The 14,852-nt window shown below is 41.7% G+C and overlaps 2 protein-coding genes and 1 long non-coding RNA gene across 3 annotated transcripts; 1 reads left to right on the forward strand and 2 right to left on the reverse strand.

The window, feature by feature from the left end:
• The first annotated feature begins 92 nt into the window (after positions 1–92).
• Positions 93–9,292, forward strand: LOC117202674 (uncharacterized). The gene is made up of 3 exons (XR_004485139.2): positions 93–213; positions 1,667–1,752; positions 8,866–9,292. It is a non-coding gene; the product is annotated as an uncharacterized LOC117202674 (long non-coding RNA).
• On the reverse strand, positions 792–10,617 carry LOC101280841 (histone H2B type 1-M). The gene is made up of 2 exons (XM_004273493.4): positions 9,292–10,617; positions 792–1,181 (listed from the first exon to the last, which is right to left on the reverse strand). Exon 1 carries the CDS (start codon positions 9,679–9,681, stop codon positions 9,301–9,303), a length of 381 nt encoding a protein of 126 aa, XP_004273541.1. The 5' UTR covers positions 9,682–10,617; the 3' UTR covers positions 792–1,181; positions 9,292–9,300.
• A 151-nt stretch (positions 10,618–10,768) lies between these two features.
• On the reverse strand, positions 10,769–12,114 carry H1-4 (H1.4 linker histone, cluster member). Its single transcript, XM_004273489.4, has one exon. It carries the CDS (start codon positions 11,487–11,489, stop codon positions 10,830–10,832), a length of 660 nt encoding a protein of 219 aa, XP_004273537.1. The 5' UTR covers positions 11,490–12,114; the 3' UTR covers positions 10,769–10,829.
• Between the last annotated feature and the right edge of the window lie 2,738 nt (positions 12,115–14,852).

Consider the following 14,852-nt stretch of genomic DNA (forward strand, 5'->3'; position numbering starts at 1 on the left):
CGTGAGGTTGGGTGAGACGATCCAATGAGGGAGCCGGCGTGGAGCGGCGAGGCGGGACGGCCCTTGGACAGACCCTGCGTGGGGGGGCGTGGCTACGGGCGGGAGCAGACAGAGGCGGCGTGGAGCGCCACGTTATTCTTTCCACCCTTGCGTGGCTGTACCGGAAGGAGGTGCCCATTTTCAGGACTTGACGCTTCCAGTTTAAACCTCAAGGTGATTTTTCAGTTTTGTGCGGCTATTTGGTAGTATCATTTCAGGGACATCCCAAGTCGTAATTTAAAGCACAGTTCTCTAGGTGTGATCCCCGACCAGCAGCATCAGCACCACCTTGATAATTTAGAAATGCAAATTACTGGATCCTACTCCAGGTCTAGTGAAACAGAAACTGTGAGGTGGGGCCCAGCAATCTGTTTTTAAAAATCCCTTAAGGGAATTCCCTGGCAGTCCAATGGTTAGAGCTTCGAGCTTTCACTGCCGAGGGCCGCGTTCAGTCCCTGATTGGGGAACTAAGATCCCGCAAGCCGCGAGGCGCGGCCAAAAAAAAAAGAAAAAAAATCCTTCAGGTGAGAAGTAATGTGTTCCCCTTAATTCAGATGTTGAAGGTGACCTCTTAAATGTCAGCTTAGCTAAACTAAGTTTTTACCTTCGAGATTGTTAACAAAGCCAAAACAGTTCTTAGATCTTACCCACTCAGAACTTAATGCCAGAAAATAAACTGAAATATAAATAAATTGTCTTTCCAGAAAGGGAAGGTCTTAGGAGAAGAATTTGAATCAACAATGAAAGCGGAATTTCAATTATCCATAGAGTTTATTAAATATAGCGTCTCATTTACAAATGTTTTGCTATCCTTTCAGACTTCCCCCAGCAAAGGTAGTCCACGGTAAATAATGAGTTCCCAGTAATTACGCCTGTAACAGAAGTAAATTCTGTTTTTATTATGTAAATAAAAATAAAATGAAAAAGCTAAAACACCTTGTTTAGGTTCTTCCACTCGGGTAGTGATCTCCTTTTGATAAGTCAGTGTGCAGCAAATCAGGATGGGTAGGATTTTGGTGGGACATACACACTAATCTATCATCTCAGGCAGGTCAGACATCATACTTCATAACTTCTACGGCCAGATTCTCATTTTCAGTTACTGTTTGCATTCATTTCTTCTCTGCACTCATGTCTCTCGCCTGATTGAAGAAATAAGAAACGTTTATATATTAGGTGCCATTTTGCCATCAACATTAATATCTGCTATACAAAGAAGAGGGTTCTGTTTACATACACTTGTATAATGTGCTATGAGGAATCTCTGCTCCAGTGTTACCTACACTTTAGTCATTATTAGCATTAACAGGTAATGACTCAAACCATACTCAGTCAAGAGATATTTCTCAATAATGTAATCTTTGTTTCAAGTCTCCCAACTACCCTTACTGGGGTGGAATTCAAATAGTTCAAAAGCTTATATTCTCTCCCTTTAGTTTTTGACCTGAAGAGAATTAGTCACTCTGATTTTCATTTTAATTCAGAGATTAAGGAAAATATAACAATTGCTAACAACTGCTAAGTGCTTACGAAATGACTATAACTGTTTTAAGAGGTTTACACAAATTATCTCAATCCTTAATATAACGCTAAGAAGTAATGCGTTATTATTATTCTCCTTGTATAGATGAAGAAAGTGAGACCCAGAAGAGTCACTCATCAATTGAACCATTTCAACAACCAGATCTGGCCTCTATTCCTGTTGTTGCAGACGTATGTGTATTTTAATTAATTAATTAATTATGTCGTGCTGCAAATGGTTACTGAGAGCCTACTGTGTCTGAAACAGTCAAGGCATTAGGGAGTCAGTAGCAAAAAAGACTAACCCTGCTCCAATGAGCTTACAATCTTGAGAATGGGGAGGGGAAACAAATAATAAACAAACATGTCAATAAGTACTAAGTATAACAAAGAAGAATGAATGGAGGAAAGTAAAAAATGGGATAGGGAGGTATCATTTTACATCTGCTGGTCAGAGAAAGTGTCCCAGATATGATACCATTTTAATTAATCCACTCAACCTAAAACCCAAGAAATGTGGAGAATATTTCAGTTACGTAACAGGTATTATACCCAGCTGAAATACCAAACACATGACTAAGCCTGTCCACCCACTGCCTCTCTCCTATCACAGTCTTTTATAGGCTTCTCTTTGGTCGCTAGGCCCTTTCCCTCCCTTTTGTAGTAGTTTGCTTCTTCCATTCTTTTTCTGACTCCTCATTTTCTCTCACCTTTCTTCTTTTCCCCATGCTCCTCCTCCTTCTTTCCTAAAAAAAATAGCTATAATTTGGCTGTGATATTGTTTTGTATTTATGAAATACAGCTTAACATTCACTGTTAAAACTTTTAAACAAAACTCTAAAGCATAACTCCTTTAGTTTTCTACAATTCCTGTTCCCTGTGCATGATGGCAAATTTCATGGTTTATGAAAGGAAGAGCCACTCAAATGCTGCTTTTCATGTAAAGGAGCCTTTTCTTCTATTTAGCACTAAATGCCCATGCCACCAACATGAAACTTTCCCCAAACTTTTCCCAAAGTTGAACTCTACCTCTCCTAAGTCTTCTTTTCCTGCAGCTAGGGTTTGGAGGGAAGTTGGGAGTATGAATCGAGAAGACTGCTGAAGTTGTTCATCTGAATAAAGTACAAAAATTAGTCTTCCAAAAGAAATCTCCTTATAATTTCTGGGTTCACAGTTGATCTAAGTATGCAGAAATATGTGACAGGAGAATCATAAAAAGCAAATAGTTGTAGAACTCAAGTTACAGTCGATAGATATCTAATTCAAAATTGTAAAAATATAGTTTTTCTTATGACTTTGTTCAGAATTAACCTTATCCAAGGGGGTATGGCCTTTGCCCTTTGATGGAATGTGATCTGTAGGCCCTTGGAATGTCTTGCATGATAAGAATTATCTTTGTTTACCAGGAGGCATTGAGCTACACTGGATAGTGTAATAGGATCATTTATGTTGGGTGCTTTGGGCCATGCCATATCTGTACTAGATCCAGAGGAACTGGATACTAAAGATCCAGTCTGGACACCAAGGCTTGGGTGAGTTTCCCTAGTTGGCCATACATATTGTGTTGTCACACATTGTTGCAGGAAGGTGTTGTTAACACTCCATGACTCCACTGGGAAAGGGTTACCGGAAGCTCTGAGTTTGGAACCGTCCTAGATTCTGCTCCATGTGTCTCCTCCCTTTGCTGATTTTGCTTTGTGTTCTTTTGCTATAATAAACCCTAACCTTGAGTATAATAGCTTTTAGTGAATTCTGTGGGTCCTTCTAATCAATTATCTAATCTGAGAGTAGTTTTGGAGAGACCTCTGAACCCTGAAGTTGGTGTCAGATGTGTGAGTGCAGCCTTATGGACTGTTCTTAGCTCTGCGCTATGTCAAAATGGTATTATTATTATTTTTATATGCAGTTTTTATGTTTTTAATATTTATTTGGTTATACCAGGTCTTAGTTGCGGCAGGTGGGCTTCTTAGTTGTGACTTGCTGGCTCCTTAGTTGCGGCATGCATGTGGGACCTAGTTCCCTGACCAGAGATCGAACCCAGTCCCCCTGCATTGGAAGCGTGGAGTCTTATCCACTGCGCCACCAGGGAAGCCCCACAATGGTATTAATATTACTATATTTTTTTATCACTCAAATATTGGGATGATTTTTTTTGCCTTAATTTAATGAATTTGGTAGTTCCCACATGAGCCTAAGTCTATTCACCTAACTGCAGACTTCCAAAGAGTGATAAACACTTGTTTGGGCCTTAGTGAAAGATAAAGGGAAATGAAAGCAGTTAACTGTAAGCTTCCTTGACGATCTTACAAAACTGAGGGCTCCTGGAAGTCAAGGACAACCTTATTTCTCTTTGTATCTCCAGTGCCCATGCCAGTGACTAGCCCAGACACATTCAATGACTATCTCTTAAATAAATTGATTTATAAATAAATATGCTAACTACTGCATGGCACAATTTGCTAGGACATTTTGACACACATCAAGAATCTCCTTATAGGGCTTCCCTGGTGGTGCAGTGGTTGACTGTCCGCCTGCCGATGCAGGGGACGCGGGTTCGTGCCCCGGTCCGGGAGGATCCCACATGACGCGGAGTGGCTAGGTCCGTGAGCCATGGCCGCTGGGCCTACGCGTCCGGAGCCTGTGCTCCGCAACTGGAGAGGCCGCAACGGTGAGAGGCCCGTGTACCACACACACACAAAAAAAGAATCTCCTTATAAACCTTCATAACTGAATTCTTCACTTTAGTTTCTTCTTTTATGGAGTTTCTGCTAACTCTTAATCTGTTACCTTACACTTGAAACATTGTATTTTTTTACTCATCATCAATCTTCACTCCTATATTTTAAATAAATTTTTATGTTACCTTTAATTTCTTGTCAATTTTAAATTTCATTACCATTTTCTTTATTATTATTTTCTCCTATTTTCTTTTTTATTTTAATTTATTTATTTTTGGCTGTGTTGGGTCTTCCTTGCCGTGCACGGGCTTCTCATTGCGGTGGCTTCTCCCACTGCGGAGCACCAGCTCTAAGCGAGCGGGCTTCAGCAGTTGTGGCTTGCGGGCTGTAGAGCACAGACTCAGCAGTTGTGGCGCATGGGCCTAGTTGCTCCTTGGCATGTGGGATCTTCCCGGACCAGGGCTCGAACCCGTGTCCCCTGAACCAGCAGGCAGACTCCCAACCATTGCACCACCAGGGAAGCTCTATTTTCTCCTATTTTCATATACCACAGTATTTTCTGAAATTTTAATTTTTTACTATATTTATTTTCTTCTTTAATTTGTTTTCTTTTTCAAAAAGACCAAACGTATTAGTTTGTTGGACATTCCAAAACAATCGTGCACCAGAGATTTGCTTTCCTGATTGCAGTTTAGGATTTCTCAGATGAATTAATTCAATTCATTCAATATTTTAAAAAGTACCTGCTGGGCTTCCCTGGTGGCGCAGTGGTTGAGAGACTGCCTGCCGATGCAAGGTACATGGGTTCATGCCCCGGTCCGCGAGGATCCCACATGATGCGGAGCGGCTGGGCCCGTGAGCCATGGCCGCTGAGCCTGCGCGTCCGGAGCCTGTACTCCGCAACGGGAGAGGCCACAACAGTGAGAGGCCCGCGTAACGCAAAAAAAAAAAAAAAAACCTGCTATGTGCTGAGATAATGTTTTATTTAACTGCAGAGGCCGCTATTTTGTCCTTTACAATCTCAGAGAAAAGTCCATCAGGACATCATGTGGGAGTTTTATTTACTTTGTCTCTGTGGATAGTGGTCTATTACAGTCTAGGTTGCTGGAATTCCTAAAAATCTACCAAGTATAAAGGTATTAAGTTCAGGTGATTTTACAACTTATTTCTATCTAATCTTTAAAGCACAAATACTTTTTACATTGAAGTATTTAAAGCATAAAAAGAATGACGTGGTGGTTTTAAAATATGTCCGCAAATTTTTAAAATATCCTTACCTCAAAAGTGGATTCTAATTCCCCTTCTGAATATATGCTAGGTTTAAGTGACTTGCTTCTAAAGAATAGAAAGTGGCAGAAGCGTCAGTGTATGATGTTCGAAACTAGGTCGCAGAAGGCATTCCTGGCACTCTCTTTCTCTATATAATTTCTCTTTCTGTGGGATAACAGCTAACGTGTTTTGAAGCGTCATTTAGCCCTCCAGAGAGGTCCATGTGGCAAGGAGCTGAGTTCCTCCTGCCACCAGCCACCAGGAACTTGTCTGGCATCCAACATGGCATTCAAGCCATCTTGGAAGGGAATCCTCCAGCTACAGTCTGGAGCCTATGCTCCAGATGACTGCAGCCTATGCTTACATCTTGACTTCAACCTCCTGAGAGACCCTGAGTCATAACCACCCAGCTAAGTCACTTCTGGATTCCTGATCACAGAAACTGAATGAGATAATAAATGTCCATTGATTTAAGCTGCTCAGTTTGGGGATAATTTATTATAAAGCAGTAAATAATAAAGGAGAGCCCTACAGTGAAGTTTATGAAGCTACCATAACCTTAAGGACAAAATCTGATGAAGGTAAACCCAAAAGAGAAAATCATAGAATGATTTTATATATGAATAGTAGAGATTTTAAAAATCCACGTAAAATATTAAAATTTATCCAGCCATTATTTAAGATAATAATACAACATGACCAAATAAGATGTGTCCTAGGACTGGAAGCATGGATTAACATTAGAAAATCTACATGTACTTTACTGCAAAAGGTTAAAGGAGTAAAAGGACATTATTTCATCAGATGACAAAACTTCATAAATCATTCCTAATAAAAACTCTTAAAAAAGAATTAAAAGGAAACTACATTAGCACAATAAAGACTACTCTCTCACACACACACGTGCTCACACACACAGGTATTATTATAAATAATGAACTAACAAAGCTATTTCCATGAAAAGGAGAAAAAAGATGGTGACATCTAATAGCATGTCTAATATGAAATAGTTTGTGATTTTAGGTAACACAATAACAAGATAAAAGATTAAGAGAAATTGTTATTGGAAAGAATATCAAAGATTTTTTATTTGCTAATGACAGTATTATATGCAATGAAAATCAAGATAGCCCATTAAATATGGATTAGCATTGACAGAATTTTTAGCTAGATACAAAATGCATATAAATAATCACTCACTCAAGTCCTCTCCCCCCACGAATTTCAAACAGTGCTTTGGTCTGATGCCACGTGTCCACACAGATTAGAAGGCACAACCCTATGAAAATCAGCATTATATTTGTTGTAAGAATGTATATGGCTTAGTCTAGTGTCACACAGTAACCCTTTCTGTTGTATCATTTTTCACTACATTTATTTTTCATTGTATGAGTAATCCATCAATTCTAAAAAACTGTCAGCCATGATCATTTGAATCTCACATCTGCATCATTTTCTGCGTGTCCTGCTACTATGATTAGATGCATGCCAGACAATTTTACTACTAATTCCAGATCTCTTAAACTCACTTTTACATTCGTCTCTTTTCATTTTGGATAATTCCTTGTGTTCTGGTTATATAATTCATGAAAATTCTTCAGCTGGGTCCAATTGGCTATTAAAATCATCCAGTAAGCTTTTAATTTCAGTTCTGTTATAATTTTATATGTATATATATAACTTGTTATATATATAATTTTATATGTATTATATAAATTTATGTTTATATTATATTTATATATATTATATATAATTATATATATAATTAATTATAGAATAGTAACATTTGTTTCTATAGAAAACAAATAGAAATTCTAGAAATAAATGTATATATATTTCTAGAATTTCTATTTGTTTTTTTCAAATCTATGTGATCATTCTTTGTATTCTCTTAATCCCGCACATATATATATTTTTAAGATATTGAAGTTAGGCACTTGAAGTCTGTATCTGTTAATTTGTGCTTTTGCTTTCATTGTCTGTTGCTTTTGGTCATGGTGCCTTATTTCATGGTGTGTTTGGTTAATTTCGGTTGTGAAGCTGCTCATTCATTTTCTTGGATATTTATCTGTGAAGATTTATTGAGGCCTAAAGTGAAGCTTATGCTTCCAGAGAGGATTTGTATTTGCTTTTACCAGGTGCTCAGGGGCACCAGACCAGTTTGGGATATCCCTAAATTAAATTCTCAGCCTGGGTGTTTTGAATCCTTGTGGTATTAAAGCTGAAACAACTAAGTGTGAAGTCTGGCTTGTAGTCCGAATTCTCAGCAGTGGAATCTACTCAGCACCAACGTTCAGGGCAGACTGTTTGCCATCATCTATGGTGAGTGTGTTTGTGTGTTTATTTCTAGTTCATTTTGGTCTGGTGTCTCAGCTTCACTGGGAAAGAGTTCTTATCATGCTCCCCACCATGGCCAGGCGTCACATAACACCCTAAAAAACAAAGCGCAAGTTTGGGTGAAGTCGGCTGTGGTGCTTGGGGTTTCACGTGGGCCAAGCCCCTGGAACGGAGAGTTCCTTAGTTTTGTGGTGGCTCTTCCTTGCTTTTATAAATTAAAAAATATATTATTCTGGATTTTAATCGTTCATCCAAGTACCCAGCTTGCCATATTATGGAAGAATCTATCCCCATAATCCATGAATCCCTGTTTCTTTGGGAGATCGTGAGAACCCTAGAGTTTCTAAATTCATTCCTCCCTCAGCCAACAATACCCTCCACCTAAATTTTCCATCTCAACCAGCACTTCATTCCCAGCCCAGCCTCATCTACCTGGCAATTTTCTTGGTGACCTCTGACCATTGATTCCTCTCCTCCCAGCCACTTCCTCCCAGCCCCTCTGGACCTCTTTTCAGAGATTTAGCTTCCCGACAGAATCTATTCCTCAGCAGTGAAAACCTTTACCCCTATCCTACCGGCCAGAAAAGGCTTTCCTTCTCATTCTACTTCCTCTCCGTCCTTGACGCTCTGGGACATCCGGTAAAGCGGAGAGGGTGCTGAAAAGGGGGCCTCAGACCTCAATCAGGCGCCTTAACTGATTGAGTACTGTGCTTCCCTCTTGTGACCCAGAGGACTTTAAAGCTGAATGCTGCCCCCAAAGGACTATAAATTAAATATGACTTTCTGGGAAAGAAGATACAGTAGCTGACAGGGTTTGAAGGCTTCCCTTTCCCTTTCCTCGGTGCCTAGGCTCCTCCTCTCCCTCCCCCACCCGCTGCTCAGAGCTTCAAGCAGAAACTGCACCAATTACAAAGCAAGAAAACCAGAAAAACCTGTGTAACGTTTCAGTGAAAACTCCCATTTCCTTCAGCATTTTTTCCAGAAATACATGTCTATATGTTTTTTTTTTTTTTTTAAAAAGGAAAGAAATGGAAAAGCTCCGAGCAGAATGAAGTCAGAGCATGCGCCTTCGTGCTCTGGGTAAGGGGTCATCGCCAAATTCCGGATCAACCTTAGGATCAACTTGGAGACCTACACACGAAGAGGAAAGCTGCACACTTGAAATGGCATTTTCAGTGCAAATTGGTATCTGGTTATGTGGTATCATGGCTCTATGGAAGTGTACTTGCCCATTGTGAGCGCGCAATTAACAGCACATATTGTTATTTTCTAAGTTCCTCATAAGTATTTTCTACGCGGCTGTATTAGTTAAAGAACAGTAGTGAAGCTTTAAATTTGGCAGGAGACATCCGGAAATAGCCTTTGGAATGAAAGGATTACAACTCATCTGCTGAAAGCATGCGTGGCTCTTAAAAGAGCCTTTGGGGTTAGGTGTAAAGACGCTTACTTGGCAAGTTTACTTGGAGCTGGTGTACTTGGTGACAGCCTTGGTGCCCTCAGACACGGCGTGCTTGGCCAGCTCCCCGGGCAGCAGCAGGCGCACGGCCGTCTGGATCTCTCTGGAAGTGATGGTCGAGCGCTTATTATAATGCGCCAGGCGCGACGCCTCGCCCGCAATGCGCTCGAAGATGTCGTTGACGAACGAGTTCATGATGCCCATAGCCTTGGACGAGATGCCGGTGTCCGGGTGGACCTGCTTCAGCACCTTGTACACGTACACGGAGTAACTCTCCTTGCGACTGCGCTTGCGCTTCTTGCCATCCTTCTTCTGCGCCTTGGTCACCGCCTTCTTGGAGCCCTTCTTCGGGGCCGGAGCGGACTTGGTGGGTTCAGGCATTGTAGCGTTAAAAATTCGAACACTAACGCTAACACCTGGGAAAAGAGTCGCCCCCGCTGAGGCCACATTTACTTATAGATGCGGTATTCAAATTAGGTTAGTAAGATTTCGCTCATGATTGGATTAATTTTATTGTGGCGTCACAAACAGGAATGTAAATGATAGTAGCAGGTCTACCTTTTCATTGGCTGTTTAGTTAGTGTGCTTTGACCCAATCAGACGGGTCTAGACTAGACTACCCATAGCTAGTACAAATAGCCTTTTGAAGCACCTGCACTGTGTATTTCACAGCAAGCAGATGAAAGGAAATGACAACACGCTAGCTTTAAGTTAGTAACTGAAAGCAACTTCTCTGTTCCTTTGGATAACTTCGTGCATTGGTTCGGGCCCCGCAACTAGTCACCGTGTTAATGTCCAGCTGGAGCTGGTGGACAAGCTCGTAAACGCATTACCCCGCGCCCTGGGCAGCTAACCAATAAGTAGCCACTACCTGCACGTAACGTGCTGGGCTGGGTCACCCTCTTAAAAGTTCACAATTCTTAACCTCTTCGTCCTCTATCAGAAGTCCTGATAATTTTTGTTACTTATTAACCATGATGCTTAAAATACTTGGGAGTATTTTTCCCGCAAACTTGCCAGTTTTGCCTGTCGGCATGCCCTTCTTAAGCAAAGAAAATGCAAGTGGCTCATTAAATGATAAACCATCTTTCGTGCAATGGGGTAAACATTTAAATTTCACTTTAGTGGTCTCCAGACACCTACAGAACGTAGTGCCTGATACAGTGGGGGGAGACTTCCTGCACCTGAGTTTGTGCTCTCCCTTACCGCGCCCTTTGGGGCGAAGTGGGGACTTTCAACCAGCGGTCTCCACTCTCCGCACACTGGAGCCTAAAACAAGCTTACGCTCAGGCCTGTTCCCTGGTCAGTCTAACCGCACTCTTACCAGTTTCCTAAAGGGACTGTCACATTGTAACAGCCGAGGCCATCAAGACCCACCCCAGGGAGGGCCGCCCCTCACTTGCAGCCTTTCACTCCTAACCACGCCCCCTTAAAACGTGCCAACAGCTCTTTTCCTGATATCTTTGGGTGGCTCTGAAAAGAGCCTTTGGGTTGTGTCGAGCTTCTAAGCCTTAGGCCAAAGCAACTTCCTATTTCTTCTTGGCTGCCGCCTTCTTTGGCTTGGCTGCCTTAGGTTTGGCGGTCTTTGGTTTAGCCGCCTTGGGCTTCACCGCCTTAGCTTTCGCTGGGCTCTTGGGCGCCTTCTTCGGCTTGGCTGCTTTCGCTTTTTTCGGACTCTTTGCTTTTTTGGCTCCTGCAGCCGCGGCAGGCTTCTTCGCCTTCTTTGGGGTCTTCTTGGCGCTCTTCTTGGGGGTGGCCGCCCCCGTCGCCTTCTTGGGCTTCTTAGCCCCTCCTGCGGGCTTCTTGGGCTTGGCCGCGCCCGCCTTCTTGGCTTTGGGCTTAGCCTCCCCGGTAGCCGCCTTTCTGTTCAGCTTGAAAGAACCCGAGGCGCCGGTGCCCTTGGTCTGTACCAGAGTGCCCTTGCTCACCAAGCTCTTGAGACCCAGCTTGATCCGACTGTTATTCTTCTCTACATCGTAGCCCGCGGCCGCCAGCGCCTTCTTGAGCGCAGCCAGAGACACGCCGCTGCGCTCCTTGGAGGCGGCGACAGCCTTGGTGATGAGCTCGGACACCGGGGGCCCAGACGCTTTGCGCTTTGCGGCACCTGCAGCCTTACGGGCCTTCTTTTTCACCGGCGTCTTCTCGGCAGGGGCCGGTGCAGCAGGCGCGGCGGGCGCAGTCTCGGACATGTTGAAGGCGATTGTTGGGAAAGCAATTCGAGCCGGAAGCAGAGGCACTGGCCGGGACTCGGGCCGCGCCGCTGCGCCCGCCCGTTTATATAGGGCGGAGCTGCGCCGTGATTGGTGCGCTGTCCAGCCCGCCTCGCTGGCAGCCTCAGAGTGTCCTCTCGGATCCCGAGTTGTGTTTGTTACACCTCAAAAAATGCCAAAAATATCAAAATTCTCTGCACTGAATTGCCCGATTTTTCCCAGAAAATGATCCCCGAAGTCTCAGGCTTCACTCAGGTCTCAAATTATGAGGAAAGCACAAAACCTTATGCCAAAACCCAGCAATATTTCCCGCCGTGCTTGTCAAATTTCAACTCAGAGAAACAAAACTTTCTATTTTCTTCGTAAATTATAAACCGATCTTTAACTGTGGAGTTTTCTGACCTCTCAAATATGATTCTCCAAGTGGTTAGGTTCTTATAGGTCCAAAAAGCATGGAACTGGCATTAGGATTTTTATTACAAATCTGCACTTAAGTGAGGGAAGTAACACAGGCTCCTCTGAGAGTCCTGTCTATTGAGCCGAGGGCATTTGAGTTCATCAAACTGGTTTAGTTTAATGCTAAACAAATTATTGCCCATATGAGGTTAAATGTTGGACCCCTGGGACATCAACGTATGCAGCCATGGTTTTATTTCTTTCTGTTGCGTCTGGGTTTTTAAACAATTCCTTAGGATAATTCTTTTCCTGTCTGCTCCCAGGGGTTGGGGGAGGGGCGGTTGCTTCTCCTCCTCTGGACAACTGCTCCAGGAGTTTAGATACCTTGAATTCAGGATATTTGGGAAGGAAAGGGAGTCCAAAACACAGGATACACTGATGGAAAAGGATTAATTTTCAAATAACACGCAGATGTTTTCTATGAAGTCACTGGAAGCGGAGGCGCACTTGGAAGAATTTGTTTGCAGTCTTGGTGAGTTCTTTTGGCATATGCTTCAGGATCAAATAGAAATATACTCTTTAGAGTTGGAATTCAAGCGTTGATCATAAGCGGAACTAAATGGAAACTGTAGATTATAACATATCTATTCCCTTTACTGGAGAAACCCAGACCCTGTTATCACTGAATAACTGATGAATGACTAGTCCACACAGCAAATATGGCTTCACTCATGAAGATTATGGTCCTATGCTTCCCGGAGCTCCATCAAAAAGAAAATAAGTTCCGTGTAGGATCGAATGACAGGTTCAGATTTCCAGCTCGGAAGCAGAGCTTTGAGGGACCATCCATGTTAAGTTTTTGTCCTCTAAAGACACCCTTTGCAAGGTCTTTGAAAAAGTGGTTTTATTTAGGTAGTACGTATTGGCAATCACCAAAGTGTACACGTTGGCAATGAAAACCCAACTAAAGGAATTATTCCTGGAAAATGATCTGGACGGAATTGTCTTTAAAAACTGCAAGCCATGTACTTGAAAGACCTGAAATTTTGGCCAGTGCTATAAGGTGATAGGATACAATTCTGTGGGTGTAGCTGGCTGTAACATGGCATTTGACATCACATTAATTTTTAGTTCCATTCCCCCAATTTTCTCCACACACAACAGACTCTACTACTGAAATAAAAGAACACAGATCTTTGATTCAACATTAATGAAATGTCTCAAAAGAGTCTTGTTTAAATTAATGCTGAATCTGGTATAAAAGACATATAAATTATCAATATTTTTTAAAGCCTTAATATGTAAACATTTTCAATGTAATTTGTGCATGCTAGTGAAAAATAAATATGCGTTTTGTTATATATTAAAATAAAAAGGGAGGGGATTAGGCTCCAAAACAGACCACTTGATGGTTACTACAGAAATTGATTTTATGGGCACTTTAATCCCAGGGCAGTGGGGTTATGCTCATTTGCAATGACAAACAAAACCACTCCCCTACGTAGTTGAAATTTGCAGAGCACACTGGAATTTTCTCTCAAATACCTCACTTTTTTCTATGTATTCCTAACGACTTCTGATTTGGAGGTACTTAAATTCTTCAAATTCTGGGATCTTTTAACTCATCTATGCTCATCTCCTATGTTGCAGTGTGTTTTCTATAAATAAAACTATTTGACAGACTTAAAGAAGACGTAGAGGATCTGCCACTGTTACATCAAGCATTTATTTGAAATAGAAGTAACACCAAAGGCTCTATTTTCCTATTGATCTGTCAGTTATATCAGAACTACCTAGGGTGTTTGTGTGTGTGTGTGTGTGTATATGTGTGTGTTGTACCTGTGCTTTAAATATAGATTCCAAAGTCTTGCCGCAGATAATTCTGAATTCTCCCAAGAAGACTGCTGGTAAGAGGTGCATCCAGGATTCCAGCTCACATCTGTTTGACTTCAAAGCATTTGCTCAGTGTTTTTCAGGCTGCAGGTCTGAACAATCATTAAAGGTTGCAAAATCAATTTTGTAGCACAAGGCCAAAATGTTTCCTTTTTAATGAACTAGAATAGAATACAAAGTATCAGAGCCCAAAGCGGGTAGTTTCAGTTTTCTGCATAGCTTTTTGATGGTGTGCTGGGTGCCACCGTGTAAAATGTATTTCTTACAGTGCAATCTCATATGGCCAGAGTGGGAGGAGTCTTCCTCATGCATTTCTTGAACTTTTATAGCCATGAAATATTCTCAAGTGTGTTAATCGCTAATGATCTACAAAAAGTAATTTCCTATTATTGGCGTTTTTAAGCCTCTAAGAAACCCCAAGTCATAAAAAATGGGGAGCACTCTGCAAACATTTGCATTTTGAACACGATAGCAACTGTGCTAAGAGTAATGATGAGATTTGTGGAAAAGCTGAAAGGAAAGTGAGGCTTATACTTGGTTCCTTTTACTCCAAACTTCTGGGCTCCAGAATCAAGCACTTGATTCTGGACTTTTCTATTTCAGTAGAAAAGTCAAGCCAGAGTTTGGGGAAGAGGCGCTTTTTTGCTAAACAAATTAGCCCTTCTCCAGCTTCCTCATAGCAGGCGTGTTGTATGATCGCAGCCATGGTGACGCTATGAAGACCACCTGTAGATCTCTATCTGTTGGGACAGCCTCCCCTTTGTAGACTCTTTTAAGAGGCACTCTATCTTGGCTTTTGGTGTAGAGCATTTCTGGAAAACTTCTTAAAATGGGCTATATATTATTTCAGAAATTGTTATTATTTTTATTTAATTCAACAAATAAAGCTGGGGCATGGTGCATACTCAAGGTTATTCATTGCAGCACTCTTTGGAACTGTAAAATATTGGAGCAAACTTTAATATCCATATATAAAAGCGATTGAATAAACTAGAACACATATGTACAATTGGGTAATATATAGCTACAAAAACGAATGAGGAAGATCTCTAT

The sequence above is a fragment of the Orcinus orca genome, chromosome 10, assembly GCF_937001465.1.
Source record: "Orcinus orca chromosome 10, mOrcOrc1.1, whole genome shotgun sequence".
In the NCBI taxonomy this organism is placed as follows: Eukaryota; Metazoa; Chordata; class Mammalia; order Artiodactyla; family Delphinidae; genus Orcinus; species Orcinus orca.

Bases quoted from the DNA above. Each gene is read 5' to 3' on its own strand.
- H1-4 (XM_004273489.4), bottom strand. From the start codon at position 11,489: ATGTCCGAGACTGCGCCCGCCGCGCCTGCTGCACCGGCCCCTGCCGAG.
- LOC101280841 (XM_004273493.4), bottom strand. From the start codon at position 9,681: ATGCCTGAACCCACCAAGTCCGCTCCGGCCCCGAAGAAGGGCTCCAAG.